Source organism: Myodes glareolus, chromosome 12 (assembly GCF_982192425.1).
Source record: "Myodes glareolus chromosome 12, mMyoGla1.1, whole genome shotgun sequence".
In the NCBI taxonomy this organism is placed as follows: domain Eukaryota; kingdom Metazoa; phylum Chordata; class Mammalia; order Rodentia; family Cricetidae; genus Myodes; species Myodes glareolus.
Window position 1 is genome coordinate 29,444,486 of NC_142037.1, and position 18,321 is coordinate 29,462,806.

The 18,321-nt window shown below is 48.3% G+C and overlaps 1 protein-coding gene across 1 annotated transcript in view; it reads left to right on the plus strand.

Annotated features, from left to right (window-relative positions):
- The window catches only part of Xkr6 (XK related 6), a 216,755-nt gene extending 198,798 nt beyond the window's left edge, over positions 1-17,957 (plus strand). The window contains exon 3 of the mRNA XM_085698641.2: positions 15,152-17,957. Within this exon, the coding sequence (XP_085554767.1) occupies positions 15,152-16,116 (965 nt within the window). The 3' untranslated portion in view covers positions 16,117-17,957. The remainder of the gene's footprint in view (positions 1-15,151) is intronic.
- Positions 17,958-18,321: the final 364 nt, after the last annotated feature.

The following is an 18,321-nucleotide window of genomic DNA, read 5'->3' on the forward strand; positions in this document are numbered from 1 at the left end:
AGATAAAATGCCCAACCTTTCTCTATTGCTGTAAGCCTGGTAAGTGAGCCTTTCTTCCTCTGGTGGGGACAAAGAGTGCCACATAAGAAAACTCAGTTTCCCCATCTCTGTCTTCCCAGTCAAACTTCTCATAAAGCTTGAAGTTCCCTGTACTGGTCTACAGGGGGAGAAAGGCTGGGACCTGGCTCTTAACTGCTACATCCATGGAACATTTCAGTTCCTTCCTCCTGGAGTTCTTTCTTTCTAGGGAAAAAAATGCTTCTAGACTCTTCTCGTCTGGTTCATATAGGTGATAGCTCAAATCTTTTTTAGGTTCAGGACAAAGAATATGTGTTGCTATAACAAAACACCTGAGGCTGGAAATTTGCAATAGAGATTTATTTCTGGAGGTTTGGTGTCCAGAACATGGTGCTAATACATGATGGAGGTCTTATCTATCTATCTATCTATTAAAATTTTCATTTATTTTATATATCAGCTGAAGTTTCCTCTCCCTCCTCTCCTCTGATCCCCTCTTCCCATCTCCCCTTTGCCCTCCCATCCACTCCTCCTCTGTTTCTGTTCAGAAAGAGCCATGCCTCCCATGAGTGTCAACAAAGCTTGACATATCAAGTTGTGGTAGGAATAAGCTCCTCCCTTTGTCTTAAGGCTGGGCAAGGCCACCCAGGATGAGGAATAGTTTCCAAAGATCCAGCTCAAACCTTAGGGGCAGGTTCTGATCCCACTGCTAGGCGTCCCACAGATAGGCCAAGCTTCACAATTGTCACACATATGTCAAAGACCTAGGCTGATCTCATGCAGGCTCCCTGGCTGTTGGCTCAGAGTCTGTGAGCCCCTCTGAACCCAGGTTAGTGGTTTCTGTGGGTTCCTTTGACCCTACTGGTCTTGTAATCATTCCTCCCCACCTTCAACAGGATTACCAGAGCTTGGCCCAGTGCTGGGCTGTGGACCTCTGTTCCATTGGAGGAAGTCTCTCTGATGATAATTACGGTAGTCGAACAGTCTGGTTACAGGAGACGGCCAGGTCAGGCACCCTATCTACTACTGCTAGGAGTCTTAGCTGGGGTCATCCTTGTGGGTTCCTGGGGGTTTCCCTAGCATCAGGTTTCTCCGTAACCCCCCAAATGCCCCCTCCATCAAGACATCTCTTTCATTACTTAGTGGAGGTCTCCTTATGATGTCATATTACCACACAGGATAGCTTGGCTCTCTCCTCTTTATAAATCCACCCACACTCTCATGGGAGCTCCAGCAGCATGACCTCATCCAACCCCAAAGGCTCCACTTCTCAATGATATTAATATATACATTTGACGATTAACTTTCCAATATGAATTTTCTGTATTCAACCATTTGCCCATCCCCCTTGCTTAACGTAGAGTAAGCTGGAAAGTGACCGTGACTTGGTCGTGGGAGCTGAAGGTCACTGGTCTATGCTGTAGACCAGCTCTACAAGCTTCCTGATTTGACTCCTCAGGAACAATAAGTAAACTCTGTTACTGCAACAACCATCTTATTGCACCCAACAAGCGAACCGTCACTCTCCATGCTGAGTCATGGTTGTTCCTGTGCTGGTGCTGATGGGCGGGCCTCCAGTGGAAGGAAACCCTCCCCTCAGCTCATCAGCCCTGGTCCGCCATTCCCGGGAAACAGTGGGATCATAGACCAGTGTCACACAGGTCTTCTATGGAGAATCTTAATGCCCTGACTGCCCATTGCGTCCTGTCTTGGATTCTGCTAAGGAAAGAGAGTTAAGGTTCTATTGGCCCCTCTGGCCACCTCTTAATGCATCACTGGGATGGAGAAGCACAGCAAAGGAATGCTGCTAGCCAGACATGGCCACTGTTGTGTCCCCAGGAGGGGCTCTCTCCAACTCCCTTCCCAGTCTCTTTTTGAGGCTGTGACATGAGGATTCTGCTTGGTGTCTACACACAGGATCTGCTGGCCCTGAAGCGCCAGCTTTTTGCCCTTCTAGCTCCAAACACCTTGTTGTCTAAAGTCACAAAGCAGTAGGTCTCTGTGCTGTTGGACGGAACACGTAGCCATTTGACAGAGATCTGCTGTGACCCCACCTCAGGGTTGCTCTTTCAGCTCTGGTTACTCTTGACAGCTGAGGTGGGGGGAGAGACTCAAAGAAAAAAAATCACAAGAAAAGCAAACTAAATTTATCTTGCTGACCAGCGCAGATAAAATGGTCTTTGGCCATTTCGGTGTGTTTTTGTGTCGGACACTGGGATGGAATCTCACTGGCCTAGCCTCCCTGATCCAGGCCAGGAGCCAAGGTGGATTCTGGGAGAAAGTGCAGAGGGCAGCAAGTTCAGAAACCTGAGCAACAACTGCGCAACTTGAACTCCATGACATCCTTTGGGGGACAGTTATTAACCACCTAGTGTATGCCTGGCATAGTGTGGGTGCTGGGGACAGATGCATTAAGAATCAGAACAGACTCACCCCCCCCCCCCACCGTTCCTTCATGAAACCCAGAGGGTCATGAAAACGAGTGATAAATATTCTATTTTCTCTTAGGGAGTGATAGGAGCCCGAAAGAGAGCAACGAAGCCAGGAAGAAAGCTGGGAAAGGCAACAGAACTTCATGCGGCTTTTAGTGGGGTGGTGAGGGAAGCTCCATGAGGTCACCAGGTCGCCTTGCAGCCATGAAGTGCAAGAGACAGGGCTTCAGCAAACGTGGGGAAAATGTGTTGCGGAATTTAGGAGGATCCAGGGTCGAGGCTCAATGGCAAGGGGGCTTCCAGTATGTGAAATGAAATTGAGGGCAGTGGGGATTATGCCCATCTGGCCATCTCTTATGCTGAGGAGGAGGCAGTGGGAAAGGTCTTCAAGATGGGGGCTATGGTGCTCCTCACCTGTGAGACCAGATAGATGCACACACCAGAAGCAGGAATTCTGAGCCTAGTGACACAGCCCAGGAGACTGCAGCAGAGTGAGCCTCTGCAGAGTCATCCCACCCTGAAGATTCCCAAGGAAGCACTGTCATGCCCTGGGGCAAGGGCTTCCCTACTTGCTCCCTGGGTGGTCTGGAGACTGTCACCCAAAGGAAAGGTGCTGCCCCTGTGAGCACCAAGCATTGACCTTGGTTCGCCTGTCCTTGTGGAGCTGTGTCCCTCAGGAGGGGTCCTTCTATCACTCTCACTCAGTGGTCCTTTGCAAACTGCAGCTAGCCCCTTCTATCCCTGCTTCTACTCTTGATACTAAAGAAGTGCCCAATGCAATGGCTGATGTCGGTACTATGCCATCAAAGGCACACCTGGTTCTTCCGGGGCCCCTGGTGTCAAGGACTCAGGGCCCAGAGCAAAAAAAAAAATGGTTCTCAGCACTCAGCCTCCTTCTAAGCCATGCTCCTGCCTTTCTGTATCAGGAGTAATTTTCTCTGCAGGCACTTGTAGAGGACACCCAGGGAATAAAGACTTCTCAGTACTGGGCTCAGGGTACTGCGATGGACAAAACAGAGGTCTCTACTCTCTAAGGGTTCACATTCTGTTGGATACAGGCAAAAATAAATAGGTACATGAATATAACTTCAAGAACATATGGAAGATATATATATATAAATATATATATACATATGAAGACAACATATGCTTGTACTCTTCATAAGCATTCTACATATATTTGGTTCATATATTTATGCATGCTATATATACATGTGCGTGTGTATGTATATAGAAATAGTATGTGTATATATACGCACAGTTATATAAAAGGAAAGAGTCATTACTCATTGCATATTCAAAGTCTATATTTTTACCCCTGGCTCGCAGAAGATAAATTAAGTCTTAGTTGCTTCATTGCCCAAGGTATGGGCTATACCCACGCTAGATATCTTGTGGCAGGGCCTACGTTCCTTCCACGACATTTCTCAGACTCCATTCAAATGCCATCATGTTTGGTAGCCACAGGGGACTGGGTGTGGTCTAGTTGTTCTTTGCCCAGTGAGAAGGGGTCTGCTAGACTCCACAGAGAGGGCAGAAGAGGGCCTACTTCCTGAGTTCCAGCCAAGCAGATCCAGGCTCCCACAAGCCCTGACCATGCAGCTGAGTAGCTGACATTTGTTCTAGAGTCCCCGAGGCTCGCCCTCATCCGCTGGCTGTGGAGACGGTATTTTGATATTTCTGACAATGTCTTAGGAGGGAGAGCCCAGGGAAACATAAGGTGCAACTAGCTCTTCCACTGGATGCTTCAGATGCTGTTATTTGACCTTCAAGCTCCTTGAGAGGAGAGCTGCTCTCTCCCTAGGCTGCACCAAGTTCCCAGGGTGGCCTTTGGGGCAACTCAATGAGCCCCAATGGCCAGAACAGCTTCATGGGGGTTTCTCACCTCCTCTGGTTCAGCCATAGGAGAAGTACAATGGAGGGTCCGTGCCTGAGACAGGGCGATGGATCTTTCCTAGTTGTCTGCCTGTTTGCTGTGACAAAATACCTGACGAAGGCAGCTTGAGAAAGGAAGGGATTACTCTGTCTCTCAGTGTGAGGGTAGAGTCCATCATGGTGGGGAAGGCAGGGCGTCAGAGGTGTTGAGTCGTTGCATCTGCTGCCAGGTTCAGAGAGAGGAATACTGATGCTCAACCCATTTTCTCCTTCTCATTCAGTCTGGGACCCCAGCCTATAACACGCAGCTGCTTACCGAGGACGAGCCTTCCCATTTCAATTAGCCACATCTAGAAACTCTCTCACAGACACGCACAGTGACCTGTTTCAGTGCTGATTTTAAGTCCCATCAAGTGGGTAACCAATATTACTATCAAAGGAAAAAAAGAACAATCACTAGGCATGGTGGTCCACGCCTTCAATCCCAGCACTGGGGAGGCAGAGGCAGGTGGATCTCTCAGTTCAAAGCCAGTCTGGTCTACATAATGAGTTCCAGGACAGCCAGAGCTACATAGAGAAACCCTGTCTCAAAAACCAAAACAGAACCAGATTACCCTCAGAGGAATCTGTGTTCTTTATCAGCACCAAGAGATGTAGTGTCCTGGTGTTCCTGTGTCCATACTCATGAACCTTTTACAGGGTGACACCCATCTCTGGTGTCAGGGGCCATGAAAGGAGGTGGGACCTCAGTGCGATTAGATCTAGGAGCACATGATTCTTCATCGCAGTTGCAAGGTGTTTGGCAGCCTCCCCAGCCTCCATCTACCTGTATCCTGAGTTATAAGAACCAAAAGTATCCTCCCAGACACTGCCTGACACACAGTATGGGACAAAACCACCCCACTTGCTATTACAGGGTGACGCTAAATGCTGGCTGCGTATTATGTACCACGGGGTCTGCCGCCTAACCTTGAACCTAGAGCTGTCGCATTTCATGCAGAATAATGGGCTTTGCTGATTCCATGAAGAGTCCTGAAACTGAAAAGATGAAGCTGATCGCCCGATTGTACCTGATAGGAGGAAGGCAGACCAATAGGACAGAGGGTTATGTGTCTGTGAAATGTGAAATGTGGAAGACTTGAAGATGACGCTGAAGACAGAGAAAGAAGCCATCAACCAAGGGATATGGGCAGCTCCAGAAGTTGAGAGGCAAGGAAGCAGCTTCTCTCTGGAGCCTCCAGCTGGCACTCAGCCCTGCCAACGCTTCAGAAATCAGACCCTGACCTCCAGAACTGCGCCGAGAGAAATGTTTTCCGCCAGTACACGTGTGATCCTTTGTTCTGTCAGTCACAGGAAGCTGAAATCATGGGGGAAGGTAGATTTAGATGAGCCACTAAGACAACTGTGCCCACTGGCCTGGGAGAATTCCAGGTGCCCGTTCACAGCATCACTTTGGCCAGGGAATCAGTGGCTTTGTTATCAGAACTTGCGTTTCTGGCGTCGCTTACGGAACAGCATGTGTGAGGCATGTTGGGCAACTACTCTGCCGACACAGAGTCTGTCGGAGTAGAGAAGACAGCTTTTCTCTGCTCCAGAGTAAAATTTAGGGGCTGGGGAGACAGCTCAGCGGATAAGAACACTGATGACTCTTCCAGAGAACCCAGGTTCAATTCCCAGCATCCACATGGCAGCTCACAACTGTCTGTAACTCCAGTTCCAGGGGCTCTGATACCCATAGCAAAACACCAGTGCACATAATGATGATGATGTAAAAGTCAGGAGTTGGTGGGATGGCCCAGCTAGTCATATTTGAGCTCAAGTCATATTGAGCACAGTAGTACCTGCCTGTAACCGCAGCACTGAGGAAGCAGACATGGGAAGATACCTGGAGCTCACTGGCCAGCCGGTCTGGCTGAGTGAAGAGCTCCAGGCTCAATGACAGATCCTGTGTTAAAAACTAAGGTGGAAAGTGACTGAAAATGATGCTCAAGTTTCAACTCCAAACCGCCACATGCATATACACACCCATGCATGTGTATCCATATATGTATACATGCACACATGACCATGTACACACACACACACACACACACACACACACACACACACACACACACAGGCACATGGAGATCATAAGTCGGTTCTTTCAGAAGGGAAATCACAGTTCAGGAATGGACTGGGGCCGACAGTCTGCAGAACGTGGTCTTGAAGTAGAAGCAATGGAGGAGCAAATGTTTGGGGTGCTGTGGCAAGGCCAGAAGTGTTTCCCACTGTGCATCCCAGTGTATGTGTAGGGTGTTCGAGGAGGAAACAATGCCCAGGCTGAGCTCTTAGAAAATGCTGGAGGTGGGCAAGCCAAGAAAGCAGGGAAGAAACTATCTAGGCCGAGGCAGCAGTGAGACCTCAAGACAGAATGGCACATACGGGCAGCTTATGTGTCTGTTTGAATGCACTCATGGGCATCCAGCTTTATTCTGTTCTGGCTGCTAAGCCCAGCCCTGTTACTGCTGTTTTCCTTCCACTCTTAAAGCAGTGCCCTCAAGGAGAGCTGTCAATCACCATGGACTTCTCACAGTTGAGAAGCATCTCAACTTGAGCCCAGCATCTCTTTGGAGAGTAGGGGCAGCTCTTGGCTGACTCTGGGGCTCATGTCAGAAGCATGCTGTCTTCTTGCCTCAGAGAGCAGCTTGGCTCACCAAGTCCTGAGCCCGGCCCATTGGGGACAAAAACTACTGAATGTTCTTTGGATTGTAGCCCAAAGGCAATTGGGATTTGCGAGTTAAGTGTCCCAGACTTGCATCCTCCTATCCAATAGCTTACTAGTCTAGCTGTCTGACGACTGATAGGTGAACTATCTTAAGGGGTCTATTTTATTATGATCCGACTATGGCATCAGGAGAGAATGGCAACTGAAGACCATTATTAGGGCTGCAGAGCTGGCTCGGCTGGTAAAATGCCTGTTCTGCAAGCATGAGGACTTGAGTTTACCTGGCACTCATGGTCAAAGTCACACATGTGGCTCATGCCTGTGCTCCCAGCATTAGGGAAACAGACTGGAGGACCCCCAGGGCTTGCTTGTCAGCCAGCCTCACCAATTGGTATGCTCCGGGTTGAGTGAGAGATTAAAAAAAAGAAAAACAACGACAACAATAAATAAGCGATTGAGGAAGACACAGAAAAGGAGCCTCTGGTGTCCACACACATATAGACCCACACACATATGGACCCACACACATGTACATTCATGAATACACAGACACACAAAAGAAAGGGTTTGTGATTCCACGATCCAGAAAGAGAAACTCTTGTACCCTGGGGCTTGTAGTACAGGGAGCCTTGTGCCGAACAGGAGGCAGAGACTGAGGGAGGCAGGAAGGGAAAAGGTTGTCAAGGTTATTATGTGGCTTTCACAGGAACAGTGGGCAGGTAGGCAGGCAGAACAGTTCAGGGATGGTTGCTGTGAACCATGGGAATCATGTCTGCTCCCCTAGTCAGAGGGCGATGTTTATCCCTGGCCTGGGGTGAGAAGAGCAGGTGCCAGGTGGACCAGAGGGTGACAGATCCTGGAGCAGGCGGGCTTTTATGCTGGGATTTGAAAGCATTGCTCATAGGCAAAGTCTGCTCTCTCTAGGAATTACACTGACTTCTCCAGGGGCAGCAAGGCCACTAATGTCAAAGCATCAGATCAAAGGCCTGCTGAGCCCAGAAACCATGAACAGTTCCTTTACCTCTCTGCGCATGAGATATTCTGTGAAATGGAGACACTAATAGGCAGTTAGGGATTATTGTTCAGAATGGGTGAAATAACGCAGGGTTTGGCATAGCACCCGATGCTCTGGAAGCCTTCAGTATCAGTGGTACCCTTAGTCTTTCTTCTGTTTCCAAGCCGTTCTTCCTGAAATACAAAGACACAGGTTGGGGCTTCCTGGGAGCACCCCTTCCCACAGTTAAGTCAAGGAGGAGATTATGAAGGCTGAGTGGATAAAACTCCTTTTCCAGGGCACATACTACAGAATCTGAAGCTAGCTGGGAACCCTTGCATGTAAGAAAGCACCCAGGCAGATTTTGTGCATAATTCTAGTGAAATCTCTCAAGGTTCGGCCCCGCCCTTGGGAGCTAACCTTTACCCAAAAACAAAGCAGCAAAGGAGATTCAGCATTTGTGTATGGTGGGGTGAAGAACAAACGGGGAAGGAGGAAAACATGGGGGGCAGTGAAGGTTGTGTTCTGAATGCGGTGATTAGGGGCCAAGAAGCTGATCTCTGATAAAGGTCTCAGTGAGGTGACATTTGGCTACACACGTGTGAATACCGGCAAGGAGAACCTCAAGCAGAGACAATGTCCTGGGGTGAAGTGATCCTGGAGGGGTTGGCATGGGCGGACTCCTGAGAGGACAGAGGGGCTTACGGAGGCTTCCCTACCATCGGGACCTGTATCTGAGCCTTCTGGAGTTGGACCACTGAGAGGTGCAGGCAGGGGGCTGGCCGGTGCATGTGTAACTCTTGAGGCAGCCTAGATTAAGTGGAGCCTTGAAGGTCCATCTAAGGGCCACAGCTGTGCTGGAGAGATGTGGCCCATCAGTCACAGCAGCATCTAAGGACCACAGCTGTACTGGAGGGATGTGGCCCATCAGTCACAGCAGCATCTAAGGACCACAGCTGTACTGGAGGGATGTGGCCCATCAGTCACAGCAGCATCTAAGGACCACAGCTGTACTGGAGGGATGTGGCCCATCAGTCACAGCAGGTTAACCATGTAGTGGTTTGGAAGCCTAAGCAATCCCATGGCTTCAAGGACCTCTGATTAATTTCTCCTTGCTGTCTATGGGTTGTGGGTCTCTGGGGAGTGGCCACTGGCTATTCTGGAGTGTCTGTGGGGACAAATTCCATGTGGGCCACAAGTTTACTTCCTGCTCTACACCAGGCCAGTGAATGAGCCATGAAGCTCATTGCTGGGAACTTGTCATAGTGAAGCCTGAAGCATTTGACTGTCTCTGGCCTGATCTTTGGCATGCACCAAGTGGCCAGGCTCTGAGTGAGAAGAAACCTTGGCTATTCCCAGGTCTAGCTAGATAGTTTCCTAGGGACTGAGACTCTCCTGTGAGCTTGTGTTGCCCAGGGAAACATTGATCTTTGGGTTGACCTCAGGGATGGAAATCTTCCCAGGGAGCTGCTGTAGGGCAGTGAGCCTGCACTTTGTAATAGAGCACATTGTAGCCTCGGACTAATCACCTGGTGGGACAGTGACCACAAGGATTCCGCGAGGGTCATTGCTCTCTTTGTGGTCCTGGTATTAGTCTCCTAAGGAAGGCTGATGGGGATTTAAAAGTCTACCATTTGGTTCCTACAGGGCCTGCATTTTCTCCTACTCCAGCAAGAGTCAAATCTCCATGCCCACGTTTCCACCACTCATTCAGCCCTCACGAAGACCAGCAGTGTCCAGGAGCTTTAAGGCATGGGTGGCTTTCAAGGTCTAATCCTGTGCCTAGGCTCCTGTGAGGTGCATGATTTGGAAGATTTTCTTAAATTTCTTTATTTAAAAGAGTGAATTCAGGGGCTGGAGATATTGCTCAGTGATTACGGCACTTGCTACTCTTGGAGAGGACCTGGGTGGGGTTCCCAGCATCCATACTACCTATAACTGCATTATAAGGGTTCTGGTGCCCTCTTTAGGCCTCCCCAGGTATCTGCACACATGTGGTACACATAGACAAGCAGACACACACATACACACACAAATAAATTAAAAATGAATTTTGAAAAAAAAATGAATTAAATAGAAAACCACACTAGTTTACCAGGGTCACCATCATGGAGTACCACAGGCTGAATAGCATAGCAAAAATGGCCTCCTCATGGTTCAAGAGAGTGGAATTCTAGATCAAGATATCAATGGATGCCTTCTCTTGAGGCCTCTCTCCTTAGATTACAGGCAGTGCCTCTGCCAGGCCCTCGTGTGGTCCTTCTCTGTGTCTGTGTGTCCCTAGTATCTCTCTTTGTCCTCCTCTTTTATGGGGGTGCTAGTCAGGCTGAATTAGGGACACCTCTATCATCTCACTCGGCCTTAAACTGCTCTGTAAAATCCCTCTCAGTTGGTCTGGACGGGGTGGCAAATGTCTGGAATCCCAGCACTCAAGGGCCTGAAATAGGATGGCTGTGAGTGTGAGGCCAACCTGGGTGACAGGATGAGGCCCTGTCTGAGAAACAACAACGAAAACCCATCTCCACATCCCTAGGTGCTAGGGGTGAGGGTTTCAATACAAAGATCTAGGGAAGACCCATCTCAGCCCATGACCAGAACAGCCTTCACATGGTCCTCCTAATAAGACTGTGACCTGAATGTTGGTGTTCAGAGGGTCTTGCCTGTGTTCTCCCGGACAGCTGGGCATTGGCCAGGAGTATTATAGCACAGGGGAAGCCCCTATTCTGTCCTGGTTTGTCAACCCCATCTGCGTCCCCTACATCATCTAACTGCCATCAGCTAATGGCTTGCCATCAAACCGTTGAACTAATGATTCCATGAATTGGAGAGGCCATAAGCTTTATCCAAAGAAAAGATGCAGGCATGGCTTGGCCAAGCCAGGAACATTTACTCTATCAACTGACAACGATGTATCTTTGGGGATAGGTTGAAAATAGGTCTGATACTTGTACCATTGACTCTTAAGCCCGTAGAGGATAAAGGTCACATATGGTGAACATCCAGAGAGAGAAACCCATTTCCTGCATGGAGTCTTATGAGCCTGGCTTTTCTCAGCTCTTCAGTGAGATGGACTAAGGCCTTTGGCCACCATCAACTTTGGATGACAGATGTGCTGGAGCCTTGAATAGAGCAGGGGAGGTTGTGGTAATGTGGTGAACTAGAAAGTAGTGGGAATGAGGGTTTGGACACCTCCAGGCCATCCTCCTCCTTCTACAGTCCCTGCTCTGTGTGGGTATGAGGTCATCTTCACACCCTACATCTGTCTGCCACTCCCAGGCTCTGGCATGCCTTTTGATTTAGGGGTCCATTTGTACTTCCAGAGACAAACCTGTCATTCCAGGCCTCCAAGGCCTCCAGGACTCCAAGGAGTCCATGGCTAGGAAGTAGAACAGGTTCTGCCATTGAAACAGGCCAATGACCTTCATTACAAATGACCTTGGGAATGTAAAAGACCCCAGCTGTTAGAAGGACAAGATGGAGGAGAGACAGCATCAGCTAGCAGCCGCAGATAGCAGGAGGAACGCTATCCTAGCTTGCATGGTCACTGGTCCTCTGGGTAAGCTTGGGCAAGGCTTGCTGGGGGAAGAGCAGGTTGAGAAGCGTGTATGAGGAACTCCCTTCCATAAGCCATGTGGCAATTCCAGACTTCCCCAAGTGAGAACTAGCTGAGGTTGTGAGAGGAGGCCATGACTGCCTGTCATTGTTCAGCCCTCCTCGTGGATTTTGCTTCCCCGTCCCCCTATGACCATTTCCTGAGCCTTCGTTATAAGCCAGTGATAATGCGGTGGGATGTTTTAAGAACATATGCACCATTCTCTGCGAGGAAAACCCAGAAGCCCCATCGCAGAATCAGCAACTTTAGTGCCACAAAGGATGAGACAAGAACAAAGCCTCAGAGCCAGGCGGTGGTGGCATACATCTTTGACCCCATCACTTGGGAGGCAGAGACAGAGGCAGGATCTCTGAGTTCCTACTACAGAGGAATGGATTCCAGGGCAGCCAATGTTAAACAGAGAAGTACCTGTCTTGAAAAGAGAAAAGAAGAAAGCCTCAGAACCACAGCAGTGGATCAGGAGGAGGCATGGCTAACCAGGAGATAAGGAGGTGGAACATGGTGTTGGGCTATGACTGCTGAGCAGAGCACACGGAAAGCCCTGTACTCAGAATGCGGACAGTGTCACCACACACAGAATGGTAAAACCGGAACTATGAAGGCCAAAGGCTGTCCTTCCCTGGGACCCCAGCTCTATTCAAATCAGGCTTAGAATGGAAACAAATTGAGGCCATGCTCTGGCAAAAGCTGAGCTGGAGTTTCCTGCCCTACAAGCTCAGCACTCGTGCTTTCCTGAGTGGAAAATAATAGGGCAGTGATCGTTCCCAGTGTGTTAGGAGGAACCCCAGATCAAGCCTTCCTCCTACTTCACCTTCATAAAACTCCTTTCTGACAGCCAAGTCGTGACAAATCCCAGTAGGTGCTTAAATATTACCACCAAGAAATGAATTCCCGCTTGGTAGGGGTGGTACACCCCTTTAATCCCAGCACTCAGGAGGCAGAGTCAGGGGGATCTCTGTGAGTCTGTGAGTTCGAGGCCAGCCGGTCTACAGAGCAAGTTCCAAGACTGCTAGGAAGCACAGAGAAACCCTGGCTTGAGACAGAGACAGACAGAGACAGACAGACAGACAGATACACACACACACACACACACACACACAGAGAGAGAGAGAGAGAGAGAGAGAGAGAGAGAGAGAGAGAGAGAGTTGGGGCTGGGAAGATGGTTCAGCCAATCCAATCAAGTGTTTACCATGCAAGCATGAGGACGTCAATTTGATCCTCAGCATCACATAAAAAGTCTTGTAATTCCAGTATTGGGGTGTAGAGACAAGGACATCCCTGATGGTCACTAGCTAGCCAACCTAGCCTTCTAGGTAACCCAATGAGAGGCCCTGTCTGAAAACATAATGTACAGCTCCTAAGAAATATCACTCGACATTGACCTCTGGTCTTTACATGCTTGCGCACATGTCTATGCATGCCTTTACACAGAAAGACATGAATACATGTACACACACACACACACACACCTGTGCATGCATACAACTAAAAATAAATGAATTCAGTTGTTAGAACTCTAGAGATTGAGGCAGGATGATACTGAGTTCCAGGCTAACCTGAGCTACAGTAGTGAGTTTGAGACCAATCTAGGATACTTAGAAACACCCCAATTCAAGGGAAAAGAGGAAAAAAGGAAGGAAGGAAGGAAAGAAGAAGGAAGGAAGACTGGCTAGCCAGGTGGCAGTGGAGTCACAAGAATGTTTGACACTCCCTGAGAGTGTCCCAGGGACTAAGTCTGACACAAGATTCCATGGTGTGACTTCCTGTTCTCTTCCCTCTGGAAACCCACACCCAGGTCAAGTGAATCCTATGAGGACCTGCCATCCCTACTTCAACCTCGCAGCCAGAACACAGCCTGTCTCTGAATGTTTGTACCACAAACCATGTATGGTCTCTGGCATGCAGACCAGATAGATGCCCTGCAAGCCGGACAAGCAGGCAGGGTATTCGAGGATCCGTTATAGAACTTTCCAGAGAGGTTGGGTGAAAATCCACCGTCACTGCCCTAAAGATCTTTTTTCGAGTGGTTTGTGCCCCGTCGTTTGTGCTCCTGTTCGTTTTGTGTCTTCGTTGCTATGAGCAGCGCACATGCTCCCGGTGGCAGTCAAACATCTGGATGTTCGATGCTTTGTGTGCTGCCCACGCTGGGTTTGTTATGGCTCCTGGGACACTATTTTACAGTCTGAGACCCAGAGAGGAGGGGAGGAGGGAGATTCGTGAGCTGGGCAGGATCATAATTCTGGAACCGGCAAGCAGAAGGACTTTGTTTCCTCCTTGAAATCTGAATCCTTATGAGGTAGTGTGCAGGGACCCAAGCGAGGCTCTGAGGCGTCTTTCTTGGTCCCTTGAGGACCTGAACCTGACTTTAACACTAGTGGGTAGTATAGAGCTGATTTCGGCTTGGAAGACGGTGACAGGAGAGCCGTGCTTGTGAGAATAGACAGTTTGGTAAGGAGACCATCAATGAGATGGTAGCCGGGCCTCCAGTTGCATTTAGTTCTGAATTTCAGAAAGGATTACACAAGGGGGTGTTAGACGCTCACTTGGACTGCGCGTGAGGAACTCGGGGATGATAGAGGAATCCTGGGTGAGAGGACATTGTGCAGCCATGCTCGGTGGATGACTACCTGTTCATGGGCGGTTCGGATGGTAACTGGTAGTGATCGTGGCCATCTCATTTGATTTGTTCACACACATCAATTAAGCAAAGTCAGAATGAAAAAATGCTTTAGAGAAATTGGCGTAGCTCCAGGGCTCAGAGACATCCAAGCTCCTAGAGCCTTTGAGTGTTGGAGGATTTCCTGGGGGAATGAACCACAGAGGCCCCCCAGAAAATATCACCAAACCCACGAGGGGAAGGAGCACTAGTTAGAATCACTAGAGGTAGTGGTTCTAAGCTGGGAGACCAGAGGAGAGAGGACCACGGCAAGGGAGGACCTCAAGGGGGATGCTGGGAGAGCAAGAAGGGTGTGTGCAGAGGTCAGGACAGTGCCACAGGTGCCAGCTGAGGGGTCGGACATCCCACTGTGACTTTGGATGTCTGGTTAAGGAGAAGGCTGAGTGGAAAAAGGCCCAGAGAAGGGCGTTTGGGACCTTGAGCGAGCCACCCAGCATTCTCACAGAAAAGGACGATTGAGGGAGGAGCTTAAACTAGGGTGGACCTCCACAAACCCAAGATGACTTCTGCAACAAGAACCCTTAAGGTAGAGAGCGAGTGGGCCCACTCATCACAGATGTTCCCCATTTTCCAATCCAGGCCAAGCAGGGCCTCTCTACTCTGCCCCTGAGCCTCGAGACTCTCAAACTGCAACGGGGTTTCCGAAACCGACTTAAGACACCCACAGTTCTCGGTGTGGGAAACAGCCGGGACTCTGGTCCAGTGCCTGATTTTGTTTCTCTCTCCTTCCTCCTCTAGATTGTGTGTGGGCGTCTCCTCAGCCAGGAGTTCCATCCACTGCGTCCACGGTAGATGTCCGAGGTGTTAACTGTGTGGGTTTGTGTCTTTTCGGCAGGTGTCTCCTCTGTGACTTCCCTGATGTCCCTGGCTTGGGTGCTAGCCTCCTATCACAAGCTGCTGCGGGACTCCAGGGACGACAAGAAGAGCATGAGTTACAGAGGGGCCCTCATCCACCTCTTCTGGCGCCTCTTCACCATCTCATCCCGAGTTATCTCTTTCGCCCTATTTGCTTCCATCTTCCAGCTGTATTTCGGGATCTTCGTGGTGGTGCATTGGTGCGCCATGGCCTTCTGGATCATCCATGGAGGGACAGACTTCTGCATGTCCAAGTGGGAGGAGATCCTCTTCAACATGGTGGTAGGGATCGTGTACATTTTCTGCTGGTTTAACGTCAAGGAAGGGCGGACTCGATACCGAATGTTCGCATACTATACGATAGTCTTGACCGAGAATGCTGCCTTGACGTTCCTTTGGTATTTTTACAGAAACCCGGAGAGCACTGACTCCTATGCCGTGCCAGCACTGTGTTGTGTCTTCGTTAGCTTTGTGGCTGGGATTGCGCTCATGCTCTTATACTATGGCGTGTTGCATCCCATGGGGCCGCGGGCTAAGGTCTTTGCCAGCTCCTGTTGTGCCGAGCTGCTCTGGGGCATCCCTTTGCCCCCCGATGTTGAGCCCATGGCACCTCAGACCCCTGGGTACCGGGGGACCCAGGTCACTCCCACCAGAGCCGTGACGGAACAGCAGGAGGACCTCACGGCTGATACTTGCCTGCCTGTATTCCAAGTGAGACCCATGGGGCCCTCCACCCCGTCAGGGCGTCCTTACCACCCAGAAGGGCCCCTGATTAAGATTGACATGCCAAGAAAGCGGTACCCGGCCTGGGATGCGCACTTTGTAGACAGGAGGCTGCGGAGGACTATTAACATCCTGCAGTACGTCACCCCCACCGCAGTGGGCATTCGCTACCGAGATGGGCCTCTGCTCTATGAGCTGCTGCAGTATGAGTCTTCACTCTAGAACACCTTGACCCAGATTGAGAAGGGGACCTTAAGTTTGGTTGCGGTCAATGCCGCCTGCAAGAAATATAACCCTCCCTTCCCCCAATACACAGAACCACCACTACCACCACCGCCACCACCACCACCGCCACCACCAACACTACAAAAAGATCAATGAGTCACATCCCCTTCAGATAAGCTTTCTTTCCAGTCACTATATGTATACAAAGATATTCTCTATGTTTTGTAAGTAAAAACAAAAAGAAAAGCTTTCTTTTGTTTTTTACACATAAGAAACAGTATTGAAAAAAATTAATCCCACACTACAGTTCCTAGGGTGGAGAAGGAGGAGCTCTCTCCTCTCCAAAAGAAACAAAAAAGTTTTCTACTTTACACCAAGTGTAGATCATTGATGGGATTGGTGCTGATTGAGAGAACAAAACTAAACTAAACTAAACAAACAAACAAACAGAAACCTTCAACTGCCTTATGCCCTTAGGTGCTGAGTTTCTTTAGGTACTGTCATGTTTTCTCACACAAAACTCTCTGGTGACTTTCACACCAGGAGAGAAAAAAAAATTAAATAATCAAACGAAACAAAATCTACCAACAAAACAAACAAATTAAAACAACAAACAGATACCATACCAAACCGATCCTTCCTATCTGATGATTTGTATTGAAAATCTAACAAACAACAAACAAACAAACAAACTGACCAAAAGCAAAGGCATAGAAACCCCTCTCTTTATTCAGTTTCTCTTGCCCCTTCCCCGTTTTGCAAAGCCTTCTAGAAGCTAAAGGGCTACTTGGATCTCCACTGGCCGGAAAAGCTACTGGAAGGCTGACTATGTGCCATTTTAACATTTGCCTAGCAAGAATTGTATTGTTTTTCCCGTGCAAAAAAAGAAAAACAAACAAACAAACAAAAAGGCAAAACAAGAATGAAGCCCCCAAACACCCAATTTGGTAAATTCTAAAAGCAGATCAAAGGAAATGTCCATAAACACCGTCAAAGAGAATCAGTAATGATACAACTCAGCATGGTAGCAAAAAGGATGACATCAATTTAAAGGCACAATACTTAGTCCCTGACTGGTGACAATGATCTCTTCCGTCATTTTAAGGCTGAGAGGGGCGCGTGTGTGTCACGTGTGACAGTGTGGAAGGCCTCTTCTCTTTCCATTTGGTAGGGAGCCTTAAACTGATCCGGAAAGAGTTTTTTTTTTTCATTTTTCATTTGTGCTTTTGAAAAATAACATAAAGAGGAACACTAGAATATCTATCTCTATATCAAAAAGTCAAATTGTATTAACCAACCCATTTCACAGACTGGTGCTTCTGTCAATGTGGTTGGCTGAGACTCATTCAGCCTGGTGCATTTGGGGTGAGTGGAGTGTGTGTGTGTGTGTGTGTGTGTGTGTGTGTGTGTGTGTGTGTACACCTGCTGTAAGGTCTTGCCAGAAATACACAAAATTGAAATGAGGCAGATACTGTGGTAGCTGGGAAAGGGACATGTAAGGGGCTGGATGGAAAGGTGGGCCAAGTGGCATCTGAGTGTGGCCATCCACCTGGAGAGCAAGTCCTCACCCAGCAGCAGAAACTCTTCCTTCAGGCCCTGTGGCTTTGGTGAGGATTTGAGACGACTGTTTATTTTTCTCACTATACCAAGGTGAATTTCTGGAGGTGTCACAAGTATGCTTGACCATTTGTAAAATTTTTAATTTGTTTTTGGAAGGTACTGTTCCTTTAAAGAGTATTTCTGTTTTACGGTATTATTTTGATACCATTCTATCTCACTTGGGCACACATAAAAAAAATGAAAGAAAAGAAAAAAAGAAAATTAATCATAAAAGAAAAATATCTCCGCAAAAGATATATATGTGTAAATATATATATATCTATATATACATGCACAGTATTTTTAAGTACATACTGTTAGTCTTTATTGTCTGTGGTTGTGATTGTTTTTTAATTCTGGATATAACTGTTCAGGGTGCAAGACCTCACACTGAGCTATACTTAAGAAAAGTTCAAAAACTGAGGATTTTTTTATGTTTGATGAATTTTTTTATATTTTATTTTAAATAACTATTCAAAAAAAGCCCTTCCCTGTCACTTCTTCACCATTTATCCAATTTTTTTTTCTCCCTTAAACCTTAAAACATGTATTAGTTGTGAAACTAACTGCTCCCTCTTTGTCCCACCCACCCCCGTATCTCAT